Source organism: Carassius gibelio, chromosome B3 (assembly GCF_023724105.1).
Source record: "Carassius gibelio isolate Cgi1373 ecotype wild population from Czech Republic chromosome B3, carGib1.2-hapl.c, whole genome shotgun sequence".
NCBI classification, from domain to species: Eukaryota; Metazoa; Chordata; class Actinopteri; order Cypriniformes; family Cyprinidae; genus Carassius; species Carassius gibelio.
Genome location: NC_068398.1, coordinates 36751454 through 36766315, shown reverse-complemented (window position 1 = coordinate 36766315; position 14862 = coordinate 36751454). Strand labels below are relative to the sequence as shown.

The following is a 14862-nucleotide window of genomic DNA, read 5'->3' as shown; positions in this document are numbered from 1 at the left end:
GCCTATTGTAAACAGCAGATGGCTTCAGAAAAGAGCATTAAAACCATGGCAGTTCTCGACTTCAACACTCAGAGTCATGGGCTGGCCCAAGCGGACACCCAACGTGAAGATCATGCCAAGCCAACACACAACGAGTGGAATGCATTCTCATCCTTCAGAGAACGGGACTCCCGCGCCGGTACATAACCTAAACCAAGGAACAACAGTTGGGATGGACCGCATGGATGACAATGCTCATTTGGGAACTCAAGAGGAGCAACCAGCCCAAGGAATCAGTGAGTCACAAGAACATCTCTAGACCCTGAAAGTGCTGTATTGGTCATCTGCCACTCCTCTGAAGAACACCAGATCAGTCCTGACATCCTACCCATTTCTTCCCAAATTCCAGTCCCTCAACTCCTGGGCGACCTCATTGAGAAGGGTATAGCAAGAAATTTTTACCTCTCCATCATCTAATAGCTAATAGTCTAATAGCACTCTCAAACTTCAAAGGTGTGAACTGAATCTCCAGGCATATTCCGACACAGGCCTACAACTAAAACATGTGGCCCATATTCACCTAAACGTGGGACCATTGAATCTCATCCACCCAGTGTACGTTTCACCACTCAACACCTATCCATTTCCAATTGGGAAAGACCTGCTCAATCACTTTGAAACATTTAATAGACTTCAATCACCTGAAGATATGCGCTCAAGTCTGCAAGCCTCTGCCCTTCCAGTCAGTTAACCCCAACGAGTTGCAGTGTCAAGCCACAGACACTGCCCACCGCCCACCCCCCCATTCACTGACTGACAATGCAAGGTCAAAGCAAAAAGCAAGCTCAACTCCGAGCATCAAGAACCAAGATCCTTTCATCTGCTCATTGCAAGCGTCTGACTCAGACTCAGGTTCTCTTTGAATCATGACGGCCATAAATGTCCAAGACACACCAGTGTCTGATGCAGTACTAGTTCTGTGGACTGAAAACTCAGAAGAAACCGAGACCGAGACATCAGAGCCTACCACACGCCTCAAAGCACAACCGCTTCCCTCTTAGTCCATGGTCAACAACAATGGCTACTTCTAAGATTGTCTGCACTGTAGACCTAAGATGGAACAACAGACTCGATTCACTACTTCGTCATTGTCCCTAACCTACCTCATGACATCTACATAGTAGCAGACATCATGGTTCATCCATGAACGACGTCATATGGGCTCCTCCATCACAACAACTGACACAGTAGTCAATTTCAAGAACCTTCGATCTGGTCAAACAATTCCAAATGCATGCGCAATGATCATGGAGCAAGAAGTTACAATACCTGCCTAAAGCAAGAGTTTCAGCATCCGCCTCAGCATGCGACCTGGCCAAACTCTCAACTGTAAGCTAGGTTTCTTCCAACCTTCCAGGACCTGCCTAAGACCTGCCACACCTCTCATGGGAGTGTCATCTCATGCTGTGTATGTGTTGATCAACAACTGTACGGCCAAAGACATCAACATTCCCTAAGCCAGTCATCTGGGATGGCTCATCAACCAAGCATTCCATTACTTTGAGCTAACAGTACCTGTCATTGGCCCTGTACCAGCCGAACTAATGTCAGATGAATGCGACGACACTGTAACTTTCACAAAGCCCTGTGAATTCATTGCCATCACTTCTATTCTGCCAGTGTCCAAAGAAAGTGTCTCTCAGTCATAACTAACAGATGACACTCACTTCACTGTCTATGCTGTCTCAACACAGAATCACCTGCACAGGTGACCGCCAAGGCCCAGAGTACCTCTAATGATTCAACAGAGGAACCCTACACCAGGTTTCAATGTACAAGCCCAACAAATCCTGAGTGAGGTGGATGTCCTCCACAGTGACATGGATTGCCAAGGACTTAAAAGAGGTTCTGTGTCAATACAAGAACTCCTTTGCAAAGGATTCGTAGCCTGTAGCCTGACAGATATCCACATGGTGCGCATCCCAACACATACAAATGCACCACCAACATTCGTGCGGCAGTACAATATTACAATATTCCGATAGCATCATACGAATCGGTTCAAGATATCATTGACTCCATGCTTGAAAAGGGGGTCATTCGGCCCTGTAACAGCACCTACTCTGACCTAATATGGCTAGTCCTAAAGCCCAATGGCAAATGGCGGCCCACCATCGACTATCGCAAGTTGAACCAACAAATTCCCTTTTCGCGATGGCCTATGATTCAGTTGGACCAAGAGATTCCCAAAATCAAAGGCTCAACAATCCTTTCCACATTAGACTTCACCTCTGCAGGAGCATTACACAAAGAGTCCCTGACTTTCCTGCACTATAACCCACCCACCTCATCAGTAGCAGCTATAACCTGCCACCAGCAGACCACTGGCATGCAAACCCCCACCTCCTCACACAATGAACTCTCACATCAATTTGCCACTAATGATCTCCTCACCCTCCAAGCTTCAGATCCAGTGCTACCAACCAGTGCCACTCCCATTTGCGATCCACTAACTCATCCCCTTTCCACCTCTGACCAATTCATCTGATCTCTGCCAACTTCACTAAATCAAGCACATGCTGCATCTCAAAGGCGGCGTTCTCACATATGCCTGAGCCCCTAACTGTGCCAAAGCTCATAGTTCCTCAGGGCCAAAGGGGACTGATGCTGACACTCCCCCACGATGCACCATGGGCTGGACACCATGGTGCCAAGACCACCTACGAAACGTTCAAGCAAGTGGCGTACTGGCCTGACATGCAGCAAGACTAACAGAATATGTAAAAGGATGCCTAGTGTGACTAGGATGACAATCCCAACCGGCAAATCCAAACAACTGTGCATGGTACTTCAGCTTCACCCAGCCAAGGCAGAATGCTCCCCATCGCCTGTCACAGAAATTCCTACCTCACTGGACAGGACCCCACGAGATTGTAGACAAGCTCTCACCTGTTGCCTATCAGATCAAAAACAGACAAGGGTGCAGCAAGCGAGTCCTTCGATTGGTCCTTTGAAACCAGATAGAGAGGCACCAGGGCTCAAACTGACTGACACAGACCAACAATCCCATGTTATATACCACACTAATTATAACTATCATTTTAAGGAAACATATAGTTTGTTTTAACAACCCCTACATACACTCCTCCACAGCACTGCTAGGACCAAAACCTAGTGGAGAGGAGTTGCTCAACACATGCAACACATCGGTCGCTGTTGGACAGTGTTTTTTCTCTGCTTCCTGCTGGCCTTGCTGCTTCTAATAGTAGCTCCGTGTATCTATTTTTTTCTTTAGAATCTTTCTCTTACTCTAACTCTCTGTTGTTTACAGTGATAAAATATAACTTTATTCCCACCATATTTCTGATATTATTTTAGAATTAGCACGCATCCAAACTTTAATCGAGTATAGTAAGAATGTTAGGGCTCAAGACTTTGGATGCATCCAGCTCAGGGAGTCTTGTACATTATTCGGTTCCGGCAACAGAGCCCCTGCAGCAGGGAAACTGGGTGACAGTGAGGCGACATAGTCGCGAGTTAAAACACCACTCTTCTGTTCCGATCAAAACATCAAAAAGGTTCTCTCCACTCAGTGATACACCCACTGAGAAACCTGATGAAATTGCTCTAGTTAATAATAATAATACATTTTATTTAAAGGAGCCTTCCTCAAGGACACCATACAGGAATACATGAAACCAAACTTCCAAATTGCTGAATAGCGCATCTGGCATGAATGATTTCAATGTTAAGTCAATGCAAAGGCGCGTTTACGTGCGTCTTGAGGTCTCGCGGCGCGAATGAACCGTTTGGCGCGGCACGGAAGACGCGAATTTGCCTCATTCGCGTGTCTAGTTCGCGAATTGTGCTTTTGTGCATTTATGTGTTTGACACAAATTCATGTCTGCCACCCGAGTTGAAAAATTAAAATTTTTTGCATCAATTCACGCCACGTTAAACAATCAGGAGCCTGCCCAGGAGTCACTCATTCAACATGGAGGAATGACTGATGTTGTCAGTGAGCAGTCAACCGGAGCTTTATGACACAAGTATCACACACAAGTTCATATTTCAGGAATAAAAAGGACCTCGCTTGGAAGAGTGTGTTGTAATACACATTTAACTTTTGAGTCACGTACACGTTTATCGACTCGCGGCCTTCCCGCTGTTTTTTTGCAACTATTTTCCCCCTACAGCTACTTTTTCGCTAACAAGATAATGCGTTTATTCAGAGGACATGTGCAGGAAAAAGTGGAAAAGACCTGAGTGCTCGATCAACATCAGCCATCTTGCAAACAGACAACCGCTAGCACGCGAATGCATTTAAAATGTTCAAGCAGCAAACTAGACGCGAATTTGACGCTCTATTCGCATTTGGTGTGAACACAGCATCAGTTTGTGCACGTATGACAGGATTTTTTTAAAAATTAATACAAGATGTATTCAGCCAGACGATGAACATTATCAATATTATTAATAATTATTATATGATGCAGTCACACTTATAGCAATGTTTGTTAGCTCTGTTTGTTGATTCAGGGATAGCATCATCTGGGGTCCTCTGAGGGTCAGCATCATCTCTTCTCAGGTGTTCTGGATCCAGACTGGAGCTTGTGTAAATCGTAGTGGCAAACATAGAAACAAATAGAGACATCATTAGCATAGCTGCTGATCCAACAAAGTAAAATAAATTAGTTTAACCCAAGCTAAAGAATAAAATGCGCATTTGATCAGATGCAACTACACTCACAATTTAAGATACATTATTCAAATGCTTGGCGAAAGAGATGCGTTTTTAATCTAGATTTAAACAGAGAGAGTGTGTCTGAACCCCGAACATTATCAGGAAGGCTGTTCCAGAGTTTGGGAGCCAAATGTGAAAAAGCTCTACCTCCTTTAGTGGACTTTGCTATCCTGGGAACTACCAAAAGTCTGGCGTTTTGTGACCTTAGGGAGCGTGATGGATTGTAACGTGGTAGAACGCTAGTTAGGTACGCAGGAGCTAAACCATTTAGGGCCTTATAAGTAATGATAATTTGTAACTGATACGGAACTTAATAGGTAGCCAGTGCAGAGACTGTAAAATTGGGGTAATATGATCATATTTTCTTGACCTGGTAAGGACTCTAGCTGCTGCATTTTGGACGACCTGTAGCTTGTTTATTGAAGAAGCAGGACTACCACCTAGAAGTGCGTTACAATAGTCCAGTCTAGAGGTCATAAATGCGTGAACTAGCTTTTCTGCATCAGAAACAGATAACATGTTTCGTAGCTTGGGAATGTTTCTAAGATGTAAGAATGCTGTTTTTATAACATGGGAAACATGATTTTCAAAAGACAAGTTGCTGCCTAATATAACACCCAGATTTTTGACTGTAGAGGAAGCAACAGTACAAGGAAGTAACAGTACAACAGTACATAACAGTACAACACTGAATGTTGTTCAGTTGCTTTGACACAATGTATTTTGTTTAAAGTGCTATATAAATAAAGGTGATTTGACACTAGGGGTTGTTAAAGGGACAATAAGTAACTTTTTAGGTATTTTATTATCTAAAATCAATATTTTTATTCATAAATATGCCCTCAATGGTGTACAAATACCTATGCCAATGTTTAAACTAATCCTTGTAAATGAAGAATTTATTATCTTTATATACATGGGACGGGTAGGTCGACGGAGGCTTCCATGTAGTTCCGCCATCTTGCAAAACTATAATAGCAGAGAGGGACAAAAAGTACTAAGCCAACGCGTTTCCACAGCGCGTTTTCGGTCAGAGCCAGAAACGCAGGTGCAGAGCAGTGAGAGGCGCTTGAAACTGCACCGGCAAGTTTAAAAGTCTGGATTGCATTCTTATTATGGACCATACATATGCCGCACCACAGGAGAAGAAAACATCGTCGCCAAAACAGTCAAAAATAGAACGTAAAAGGAAACGTGACCGTAGATTACAGAAAACAAGAGTTAATGCCGGGGAAGCTTTTTCTAGGTGGAAAGAGCTAATGCTTGATAAAGATTTCAAAAGAGACGCTGAAGTGGCCAGTTTTCTTCTCGACAGGTAAGTCAGTGTTACAATCTATATTATAATATTTTTTTTATATCTAACAATGCATATAATTCAGAAAATATAACGAATAAATTAGACATAACTACTAATTACAATATTTCATGTTTTCCACAGCCAGTAATTCATACTGTAACATTCGTTTGTTAGTTGTCATGTTGCAGTTTGTTTGAAATAACACACCTGTTCACCTGAAGGAAAACTCGACGAAGTGCTATTAGAAGACATCCTGTCAAAGCTTTTTGGTACATATCGCCTACCGTAGATGCAACGCGCATTTGAAAAAGCGAGGCGCTGGAGAGCAAAATTAGTTTGAATGCAAAATACAATTTCACCACTAGATGGGAGTAATTCCTACTCAGTGTCCCTTTAACGACTAGTGATTTTTTTAAATCAACTTTTAGGTGATGAAAGTCAAGTCGAAGTCGACTAGTCGCTGATGAGATAAGTTTGGAGCTGTAAAAATTATCTTTACACAGCTATGGTATTTGACACAGTGCTGCATACACAGCTCATTTTTATCAGTTCATTTGTCTTTTGAGTGGTTATATTTCTCACAGATTTCTATTCGTTCTAAATCCGATACAGATAAAGTAGCACAGTAAAGATTACATTCATATGAATGCATTAGTAAGAGCAATTGTGTGTGTGAATTCATTCTACCTGGCAGCGTCTCTCTACTAGTGATGCTGTGGGATTTAGTTGAGACATAAATTCAGAACTTTTCAGTGTCTAAGCTATTTTATTGAGCAATCATAGACGAGTGTTTACAGTACATTTCCACACTGAATGATTCTGTGTGCAAGCGATCTGTGCGTGACGTATGAGCTACTGTCTGTAGCCTATGTGTGTGCGTAACAGTGCAGCAGCATATTCGATTAGAACAGCAATTAACTTACCTTTATGATAAGCGGTTTAGAATGTGCGTTCTCCCGTTCAATTTCCAGTGTCCAGTAATATAATCAAACATGCATGTGGAGTGCTTTCATAGTATGTATGTATTTGTTATTTTAACTTTTTGGAAATGGAGCATAAATGTGGAAGTCCTTAGAAGATTTATCCTGTTGCGCCCTATATAGGACCGGCGACTAGTCAACGTCAAGTTTAAAGCGTCATGGCAGACTATTGAAGTCAACTAGTCGACTAATCGAATTGTCGGCGCAAACCCTAATATACACACACACACGTAAATACAGATATGCATTCTCCCCCCACCCCTCGCTTTTGCCGCTTTGTACCGCCAGTCTGAGAAGCGGGTCTGTGACCAGCGCTGTAATGGCAAATGGCTGATTGCCTGCGCTGGATTACCTCGACCCCCCAATTTCCGTCTCCAGTTGTAAAATTGTGTGTTTAAGGTGTATTGATTATGTGCTTTTGTGCTGCGGTGTTTTACCTGTTCTCACACTGCTCCCAAAGGAGCATAGTGTGGGTATTGTTTTTATTCTCCTCTCTTTTTTGTTATGATGTATCACTTTTCCCCTGTACTACTGTACTTCATTGCCTTGTACCCACGTGCAATGACAATAAAGTTGAATCTAGTCTAATCTAATAAAAATATGCATAGTGAATCTACATTTTCCCCTTACTTCAAATGAAACCTTAGTTTGTGGCTCATTATTAGCCCATTATATTTAATAACAAAACATGCTAAAACAGTACGATGACAAAGGGCTCTATCTTGCACCCAGCGCAATTGACTTTGTACACCGACGCATGTGTCATTCTTATTTTGCACCCGCGCAAAGCGCGCTTTTCCCGCCACAGAAGCACGTCGCTAAACTAGTGAATGAACTTGCGCTCCCTGGGTGGTTCAGCGCAAAAAAGGAGGCGTGTTCCGGCGCAAACAATCACTGGTGCTATTTTGCTGTTCCATTAAACAATTGCGCCACTGACCAGAAAAAACCTTTACCCGCGTTGCGCGTTGTTCATTATGCTATTTTAGGGGCGCATGCTTGACCATAATGTATAGCATGCACAACGCGCATACACTTTGCTCATGTAATCTACACAGATGCAACAGTTATTTTTGCAAATCATAAATTGTTACACTAAAAAATATTAACACGTGAGATGACGGAAATCATTGTGGTGTGCCACGAAGATGTGAAAAAATAGGCATACATCTAGCTTACAAATTATTCAGGATAATTGTAGTAATTAAGGATCAGACCTGTTGGCCAAATAGTGGCAAGACATATATAAGGACATCTGACAAATTGTGGCTATTTCCTCCCACGCCTGTTTAACCGACGCTATTTTGGGTGGGTTTCTCCCATCCCCATACAACACAACTTCTCTGTCTTTCACTGCTCTTACAAGAACATCAGTCTCCTCGGCTGTGAACCGCTCCTGGCGTGCGCCTGGTAAATACGCCATAATAATAGCAATCCATAATGGAACTTGCGCACCTGCTTTTAAAGGGAATGTTGGATGAAGTTCTGATTGGTTTATTTCACGTTACGCCCAAACCACACCTATGAATAATGAAGCTATTTCAGACCAACCCATTTTAGATTTGCGCCGGGCGCAAGAGCCATTTATCCCGCCGGGAAAATAGCAACAGCGCCGAGACCCGCCCACAAAGTTACTTGCGCTTCGCGCTTTGACACTTGCGTTTCAGATCGTTAAAATAGGGCCCCAATTCTCTTTCATTAAACTTTGAACTTTTATTAACAATATAAGGAAAATGTTTTATTTGCATTGTAACACACGAAAAAAAGTATTTGGGTTTCCCTTTTCTTTAAAACTATAGTAGTATGTGGTTCATTATTAGCCTATTAATTAAAACACAAGCCATAAAAAGTACAATGGTACAAATTCACATTGGCATTTAAACATTTGAATTTTATTAACAAAAACTAATAAGATGGATATTGTAACCAAAATAAATAAGGTATTTTCCCCCTTTTAAAACAAATGCTTAGTTTGTTGTTCAATGTTTTATTTATTTTAAATGGAAACAGCAACAATAATGAAAAACTCTCTTAGTCTATATTACAGGAAGAAATTAAACTTATTAACAAAACTTGTGCTTTTGGATCAGTATCTCGCATCAGTCTCATCATGCAACAAACCAATCCCTGTTGAAGCCTAAATAGAAGCTCTGCATATGCTTGCACCTGTTAATCGTTTATGTTTCATAGTTTATTTTGCTTTGGTGCAATAGATAAATAATTTATTTGTTTTAGATTTTTTATGTTTAGATATTTATAAGTCTTGTCCCGCGCCGCTCTCTGTTGCATCGGGTCTCGCGGGAGCAAGTCTGTAATCCACTGGCACTTGACGTGACAGTGCGTGAGCTACATCCTCTTTACAATCTCTAGATTATAAACACTGCATTCTGTCAGCAATGTAACGCAGCAGTAATGTATTAGACTTAACTGTAACAGACAGTAACAGTTGGTCTTACCTGAAGAATACAAAGCATTTTTTTTGTTTAATTCGTATAATTTATCTATTATATTTATCTGTTTGTAATTTCGCCTATTTTCCTAGCTGCTTTATTCACCTACAAAATCACCCTAACCAAATAGAGCAGTTCAAGTCATCTGTTTAGTCATCTGTTTATTATTTTTTTCCATATTGCAATATACACCGTTAAAACAAATAATGACAATGTGAGTTTTTTTTCCAATATCGTGCAGCTCTACTAGTAAGTTTAATCAAGCTAATAGGCTCAGTAGCTTCTGCAGCATGAACACAGACATGTAGTCCTCCATTGTTGTTGGTGTTACATGACGTAGCGGTGTCTGACAATAGTAGAGAAGTGGGGTGATGACTTTGTAGGGCTGTGACGGTTGCTGTGACAACCGCGTCACTGCGGTGGTCGGTTGCCATCGCGGTTGTCTACTGCCACCGGCGGTAGTGCATGTGACGTCACACACTCTATAGCAAGCATAATACACAATCTTGTATATACGTGTAATAACTGTAATAGTTGCAAATTCTAAGTCTATGGTAATTAACAAATTACCTCAAACACAGCGCTTCCTTTAGATTGGCAGATTTGAGCTCAGGAAAATAGTTTGCATTCAGCAAATTAATTTAGTGTTGAGTCATCTGCATTTATGATCCATGTTTGCACAAGTTCTCGTGATCGCAAACGCTGGCTGGTCAGGTTTAGTGAGGCTTTCTCCAAACTTGCCAAATACAAACAAGACAGCGATAAATAAAAATGTTAACAAGAAATATGGCAACGATTCCTATTTTAAAGAGAGCGCGTGCAGATGAGGAGTTACTGAGCTTGCTTAGTGGTGGAAAAGTAAACCGGACGCAACACAACCGCATTGCGACAGGTTTAGTCTGTCTAGTGTCTATACAGGACATTTGGACTCGGTGTCAGTACCTCACAGACCGGACGGGGATTTATCATGTCGTGTTGTGCTGCATCCAGTGTAGCATCACTGATTATAATGAGTATTTTGTCAGAAGTTCTCAAATAAACACAAACTGACAAGTTAAATAGAATGTGTTAGATGAGTGAAACAGAGCTGGGCTGATTTCATAGACATGTGCATACATATATATATAAATATATCCTGTATATAATATATATAAAATATATTATATGCATGTACAGTTTAAGTCAGCTTTAATCACCTTTTTTGGTAATTCCATGAATTAACTGACCACGACACTGCTTGCACATAGTTTATTTCGCAGTTTGATATGAAAGGATACGCACAAAGGAAGCGTGCAATGGCGCCTTTGAGCACAGGACAGTTTCCGGATTCGCTTTACTTGCACCTGATAATAAAGTGAAGAGGAGCGTGTGTCTGAAACATCTCCTGTTCAGTCATTCTGCGACTAATATATTTATTCATTAATATATATATATAAAATATATATTATTATTATTTTTTTTTTTTAATCAACACCGCGCCACCCGCGGTTGTTGGTCCATGACTACCGCGGTGGTAAAAATCAGCCACCATCACAGCCCTATGACTTCGTTTCACAAAATATATGGATTGGCAGAACACAAAGACCCAAAGGTGTCATTTTCAGATTTATCCACTCTGGGACCCAAAGAAATAGTGAATTCATTCTCCCAAAATGATGGATCCGTCTGGACGAAACACATATACCTAACAAAATATTTACATAAACATCTAAATGCGTCTCCGCGTGTACGGGCCAATGTACGCTTCCCACGTACATTGCGGTGATGTGCTTTCTATCCAGTGTGAAATCTCTCATGTGTTTTGAAATTTGATAACCGACTGAATCTCTTGTCACAGTGTGAACACTTGTAAGGTTTCTCTCCAGTGTGGATCCTCTCATGTGTTTTGAGACTTGATGATTTACTGAATCTCCTGTCACATTGTGAACACTTGTAAGGTTTCTCTCTAGTGTGGATCCTCTCATGTGTATTGAGACTTGATAACTGACAGAATCTCTTGTCACAGTGTGAACACTTGTAAGGTTTCTCTCCAGTGTGGATCCTCTCGTGTGTTTTCAGACTTGATATAACACTGAATCTCTTGTCACAGCGTGAACACTTATAAGGTTTCTCTCCAGTGTGAATCCTCTCATGTTTTTTTAGACTTGATGAAACACCGAATCTCCTGTCACAGTGTGAACACTTGTAAGGTTTCTCTCCAGTGTGGATCCTCTCATGTGTTTTCAGATTCGATATAACACGGAATCTCTTGTCACAGTGTGAACACTTGTAAGGTTTCTCTCCAGTGTGGATCCTCTCATGTGTTTTCAGATGTGTTAACCGACTTAATCTCTTGTCACAGTGTAAACACTTATAAGGTTTCTCTCCAGTGTGGATCCTCTCATGTGTTTTCAGAGTTGATGATTGACTGAATCTCTTGTCACAGTGTGAACACTTGTAAGGTTTCTCTCCAGTGTGAATCCTCTTGTGCAGTTTTAAACTGCTTGCTGAACTAAAAGTCTTCTCACACTCAGAGCACACGTACTCTCTCACATCAGTATGTATTTTCTGATGTTCTTTTAAACTTTGTACATGCAAAAAACTTTTACCACACAAATGGCATAAATGTGGTTTCTTCTTTGCATGAACTTTCAAGTGTTTCTTCAGAAGTGAAGCCCATAAAAACATTTTATCGCACTGATCACATGCGTTCTGCTTCTCTTGAGGACTTGATTCTTCATTTTCCTCTTTTTCTTCAATGAACTCTGAAATAAAGGTAAAATGATTTATTTTTGGTATATTGCTAAAACCTCTTCAACTCTGCAGACCCGGTACAGGGTCCGAAAATAGCATGCAAGATGTTCATGTTTAATTTACATAGCCTTCCTTATAATAACGTGTTAATACATAGCCTGCCCATAAATGGGTTCATTTGAAAGCTTAGAGCAGTGGTTCCCAACCTCTTTCAACTCGCGGCCCACACAACCAAACACATATGTTTGCGCGGCCCACTTCAAAAAAATTAACTGACCCCGCTATTGTTGGGTTAATAACTTAGTACTCAGAAGCTAGATTTTAAACTATATTTATTGAATAAACTAGGGCTGTGCGATATGGACAAAAAAAAAAAAAAAAACTATCGCGATTTTTTTGATCAATTTTGCAATTGTGCTTTTACAGTCATAAATGCATTCAGGATTAATTTGAAACATATTTCCAAAAGAAAACCAATCAGAGCTTTATCAAAAAGTTGTAACATCTCTAGAACAGACATAAGTCAAAATTATCACTATAGTGAAGATGTAAAAAAATTTATAGACTTGTGGCAAAAAAAAAAAAAAAAAAAAAATCCTGTATACAGGGACTTTTTCTTTTCTTTTTTGCCATGCATTGTTCATAGAGCTCATTAATTGTAGCGGTGCCTCAGGTGTTTGCAGTGTGTATACAGTAGGCTATTGTGTATGCGGTCAGCAGTGAGAGCGCATAAATATAACACGAAAGCACATTAAAATAATGCACGAGTGCGAATCTCTCTGTTCGCAGCAGATTTCCTTTGCTCTGTCACAAAACCGGTTGTGCTTGCTCAGATACACGCTGCTTTGCGAGGAGAGAGTGTGCACACTTAAAACGTGTCTCCTCTCACTTAAACTGCATCCTGTTCACTAACAAATTCACTCTATGCTCATGTGTTAGACATGAATTATTTTCGCAAGTTTTTATTTCTAGCCTTTTACCGCAGTGAGAACGCTCTGATCCATCAACATTGGCTCAGAAAAAAGGCGCATCACAGACAGTGTGTGAACCTGGAGTTAGGCATATGCGCACGCTCAAATCGTGATTTTAGGATGTTTTCTTTTAATCGCACAGCCCTAGAATGTACTGGAAATTAACAGAAAATAATTGGCGGCCCACCTGCAATACGCGGACCACAGGTTGAAAACCACTGGCTTAGAGTGTTTTCTTTACAAAGAATACCATTAATTTGGGTTTTATGATACATAAAGTAGTCAAATTAAGCTAAGAAATATATCCCCCCCCCCATAAATTTCCGTCTAACGATTGCGAATAATTTTTCATAAGCATGTGTATTTAAAATATTTTTCACAAAATAGTCAAGTCATATATCACAAGAAAGCTCTCATTCTCAGGAATCTGATGATCTAGATCATTTTATTGTGTGACAATCACAGATTGAATGATCTTCAACAGAATCGCGATGTAAAATTTCTCACCTCATTGCAAATTATTATTTATTTATCTTAGCACCGCTTCAGTCAGCCACACATATATATAATCGATATAATCTTTTAGATTAGAATCTCTTCTTTCAAACAAGACCATTTTTACGTTTCTACGTGCTTCCATTGGTGAGATATAAAGCGTTTTGTACAAGTGCGCCTGTGAGACAGACGCGCAGACGCGCTCTTCAACTCATATGACAAGATTAAGCGGTTTTCTTCAGCTATATCTCTCAGATCTCTTTTGTGAAGCCCTATTGGTCGATATAGCGGTCAGTCAAAGCCCTGTCGTCCACTTAGAGGTGCGAAAAATGACACCATTGTGTGGGTCCGGGGGCAGGGAGCGGACACCGATGACCATTTCCTGTTGCGCTTGCCGATGGGATTGTGTGTTCTCGGCTGCTTGTAAACACGGAGCACGCGAGGGGAAACTACAAACAGACGCCTGTTATCAAACAGGCATGGATTATCAATGATTAATAATCATCCTTCAAGTTATGGATGACCACCGTCACCGTGGAGAGGTCAGGACGCGCATCTGGTGAGGCGAAACGCCCGTTAGTGAAGTGAAGTGACATTCAGCCAAATATGGTGACCCATACTCAGAATTTGTGCTCTGCATTTAACCCATCCGAAATGCACACACACAAAGCAGTGAACACACACACACACACTGTGAGCACACACCCAGAGCAGTGGGCAGCCATTTATGCTGCGGCGCCCGGGGAGCAGTTGGGGTTCAATGCCTTGCTCAAGGGCACCTAAGTCGTGGTATTGAAGGTGGAGAGAGAGCTGTTCATGCACTCCCCCCACCCACAATTCCGTTCGGCCCGAGACTAGAACCCACAACCCTTCGATGGGGAGTCCAACCCTCTAACCATTAGGCCACGACTTACAGTACAGTAGATCACGCATCTCAGTGAAATTACAGTAAATACACATGAATTATTACAGTTCTGGGTGGATGAGCATAAATTTGTTTGTTGACGCTCCGAAGGTCATTGTTAAAGCTTCGCGGAGCGGTTTTAGCGCTGAAAATGAGTCAAAGCAAACAGAGAGGACCCTGGATCATATTACAGATGATTGAGACAGGTAAGAATAACTCATTCAATCATTACACAATACAGAATAGACATAAATGAAATGATATGAAGCTGGAGATTGTGGATTCTATTTTAGATTGTGATAGACCAGATAT

General features: G+C 41.2%; 3 protein-coding genes and 1 long non-coding RNA gene across 7 annotated transcripts in view; 1 reads left to right on the top strand and 3 right to left on the bottom strand.

Moving 5' to 3' along the window:
* Positions 1-14862, bottom strand: part of LOC127953360 (zinc finger protein 883-like) — a 375243-nt gene that overhangs the window by 150685 nt on the left and 209696 nt on the right. The gene's annotated exons all lie outside the window — the stretch shown is intronic.
* The window catches only part of LOC127953479 (uncharacterized), a 181083-nt gene that overhangs the window by 73808 nt on the left and 92413 nt on the right, over positions 1-14862 (top strand). The gene's annotated exons all lie outside the window — the stretch shown is intronic.
* The window catches only part of LOC127953405 (zinc finger protein 501-like), a 213031-nt gene that overhangs the window by 150685 nt on the left and 47484 nt on the right, over positions 1-14862 (bottom strand). Inside the window, exon 2 of the mRNA XM_052552645.1 lies at positions 11132-12191. Within this exon, the coding sequence (XP_052408605.1) occupies positions 11221-12191 (971 nt within the window). The 3' untranslated portion in view covers positions 11132-11220. The remainder of the gene's footprint in view (positions 1-11131; positions 12192-14862) is intronic.
* LOC127953409 (zinc finger protein 501-like) overlaps positions 1-14862 on the bottom strand; it is a 212695-nt gene that overhangs the window by 150685 nt on the left and 47148 nt on the right. The window lies entirely within an intron of this gene.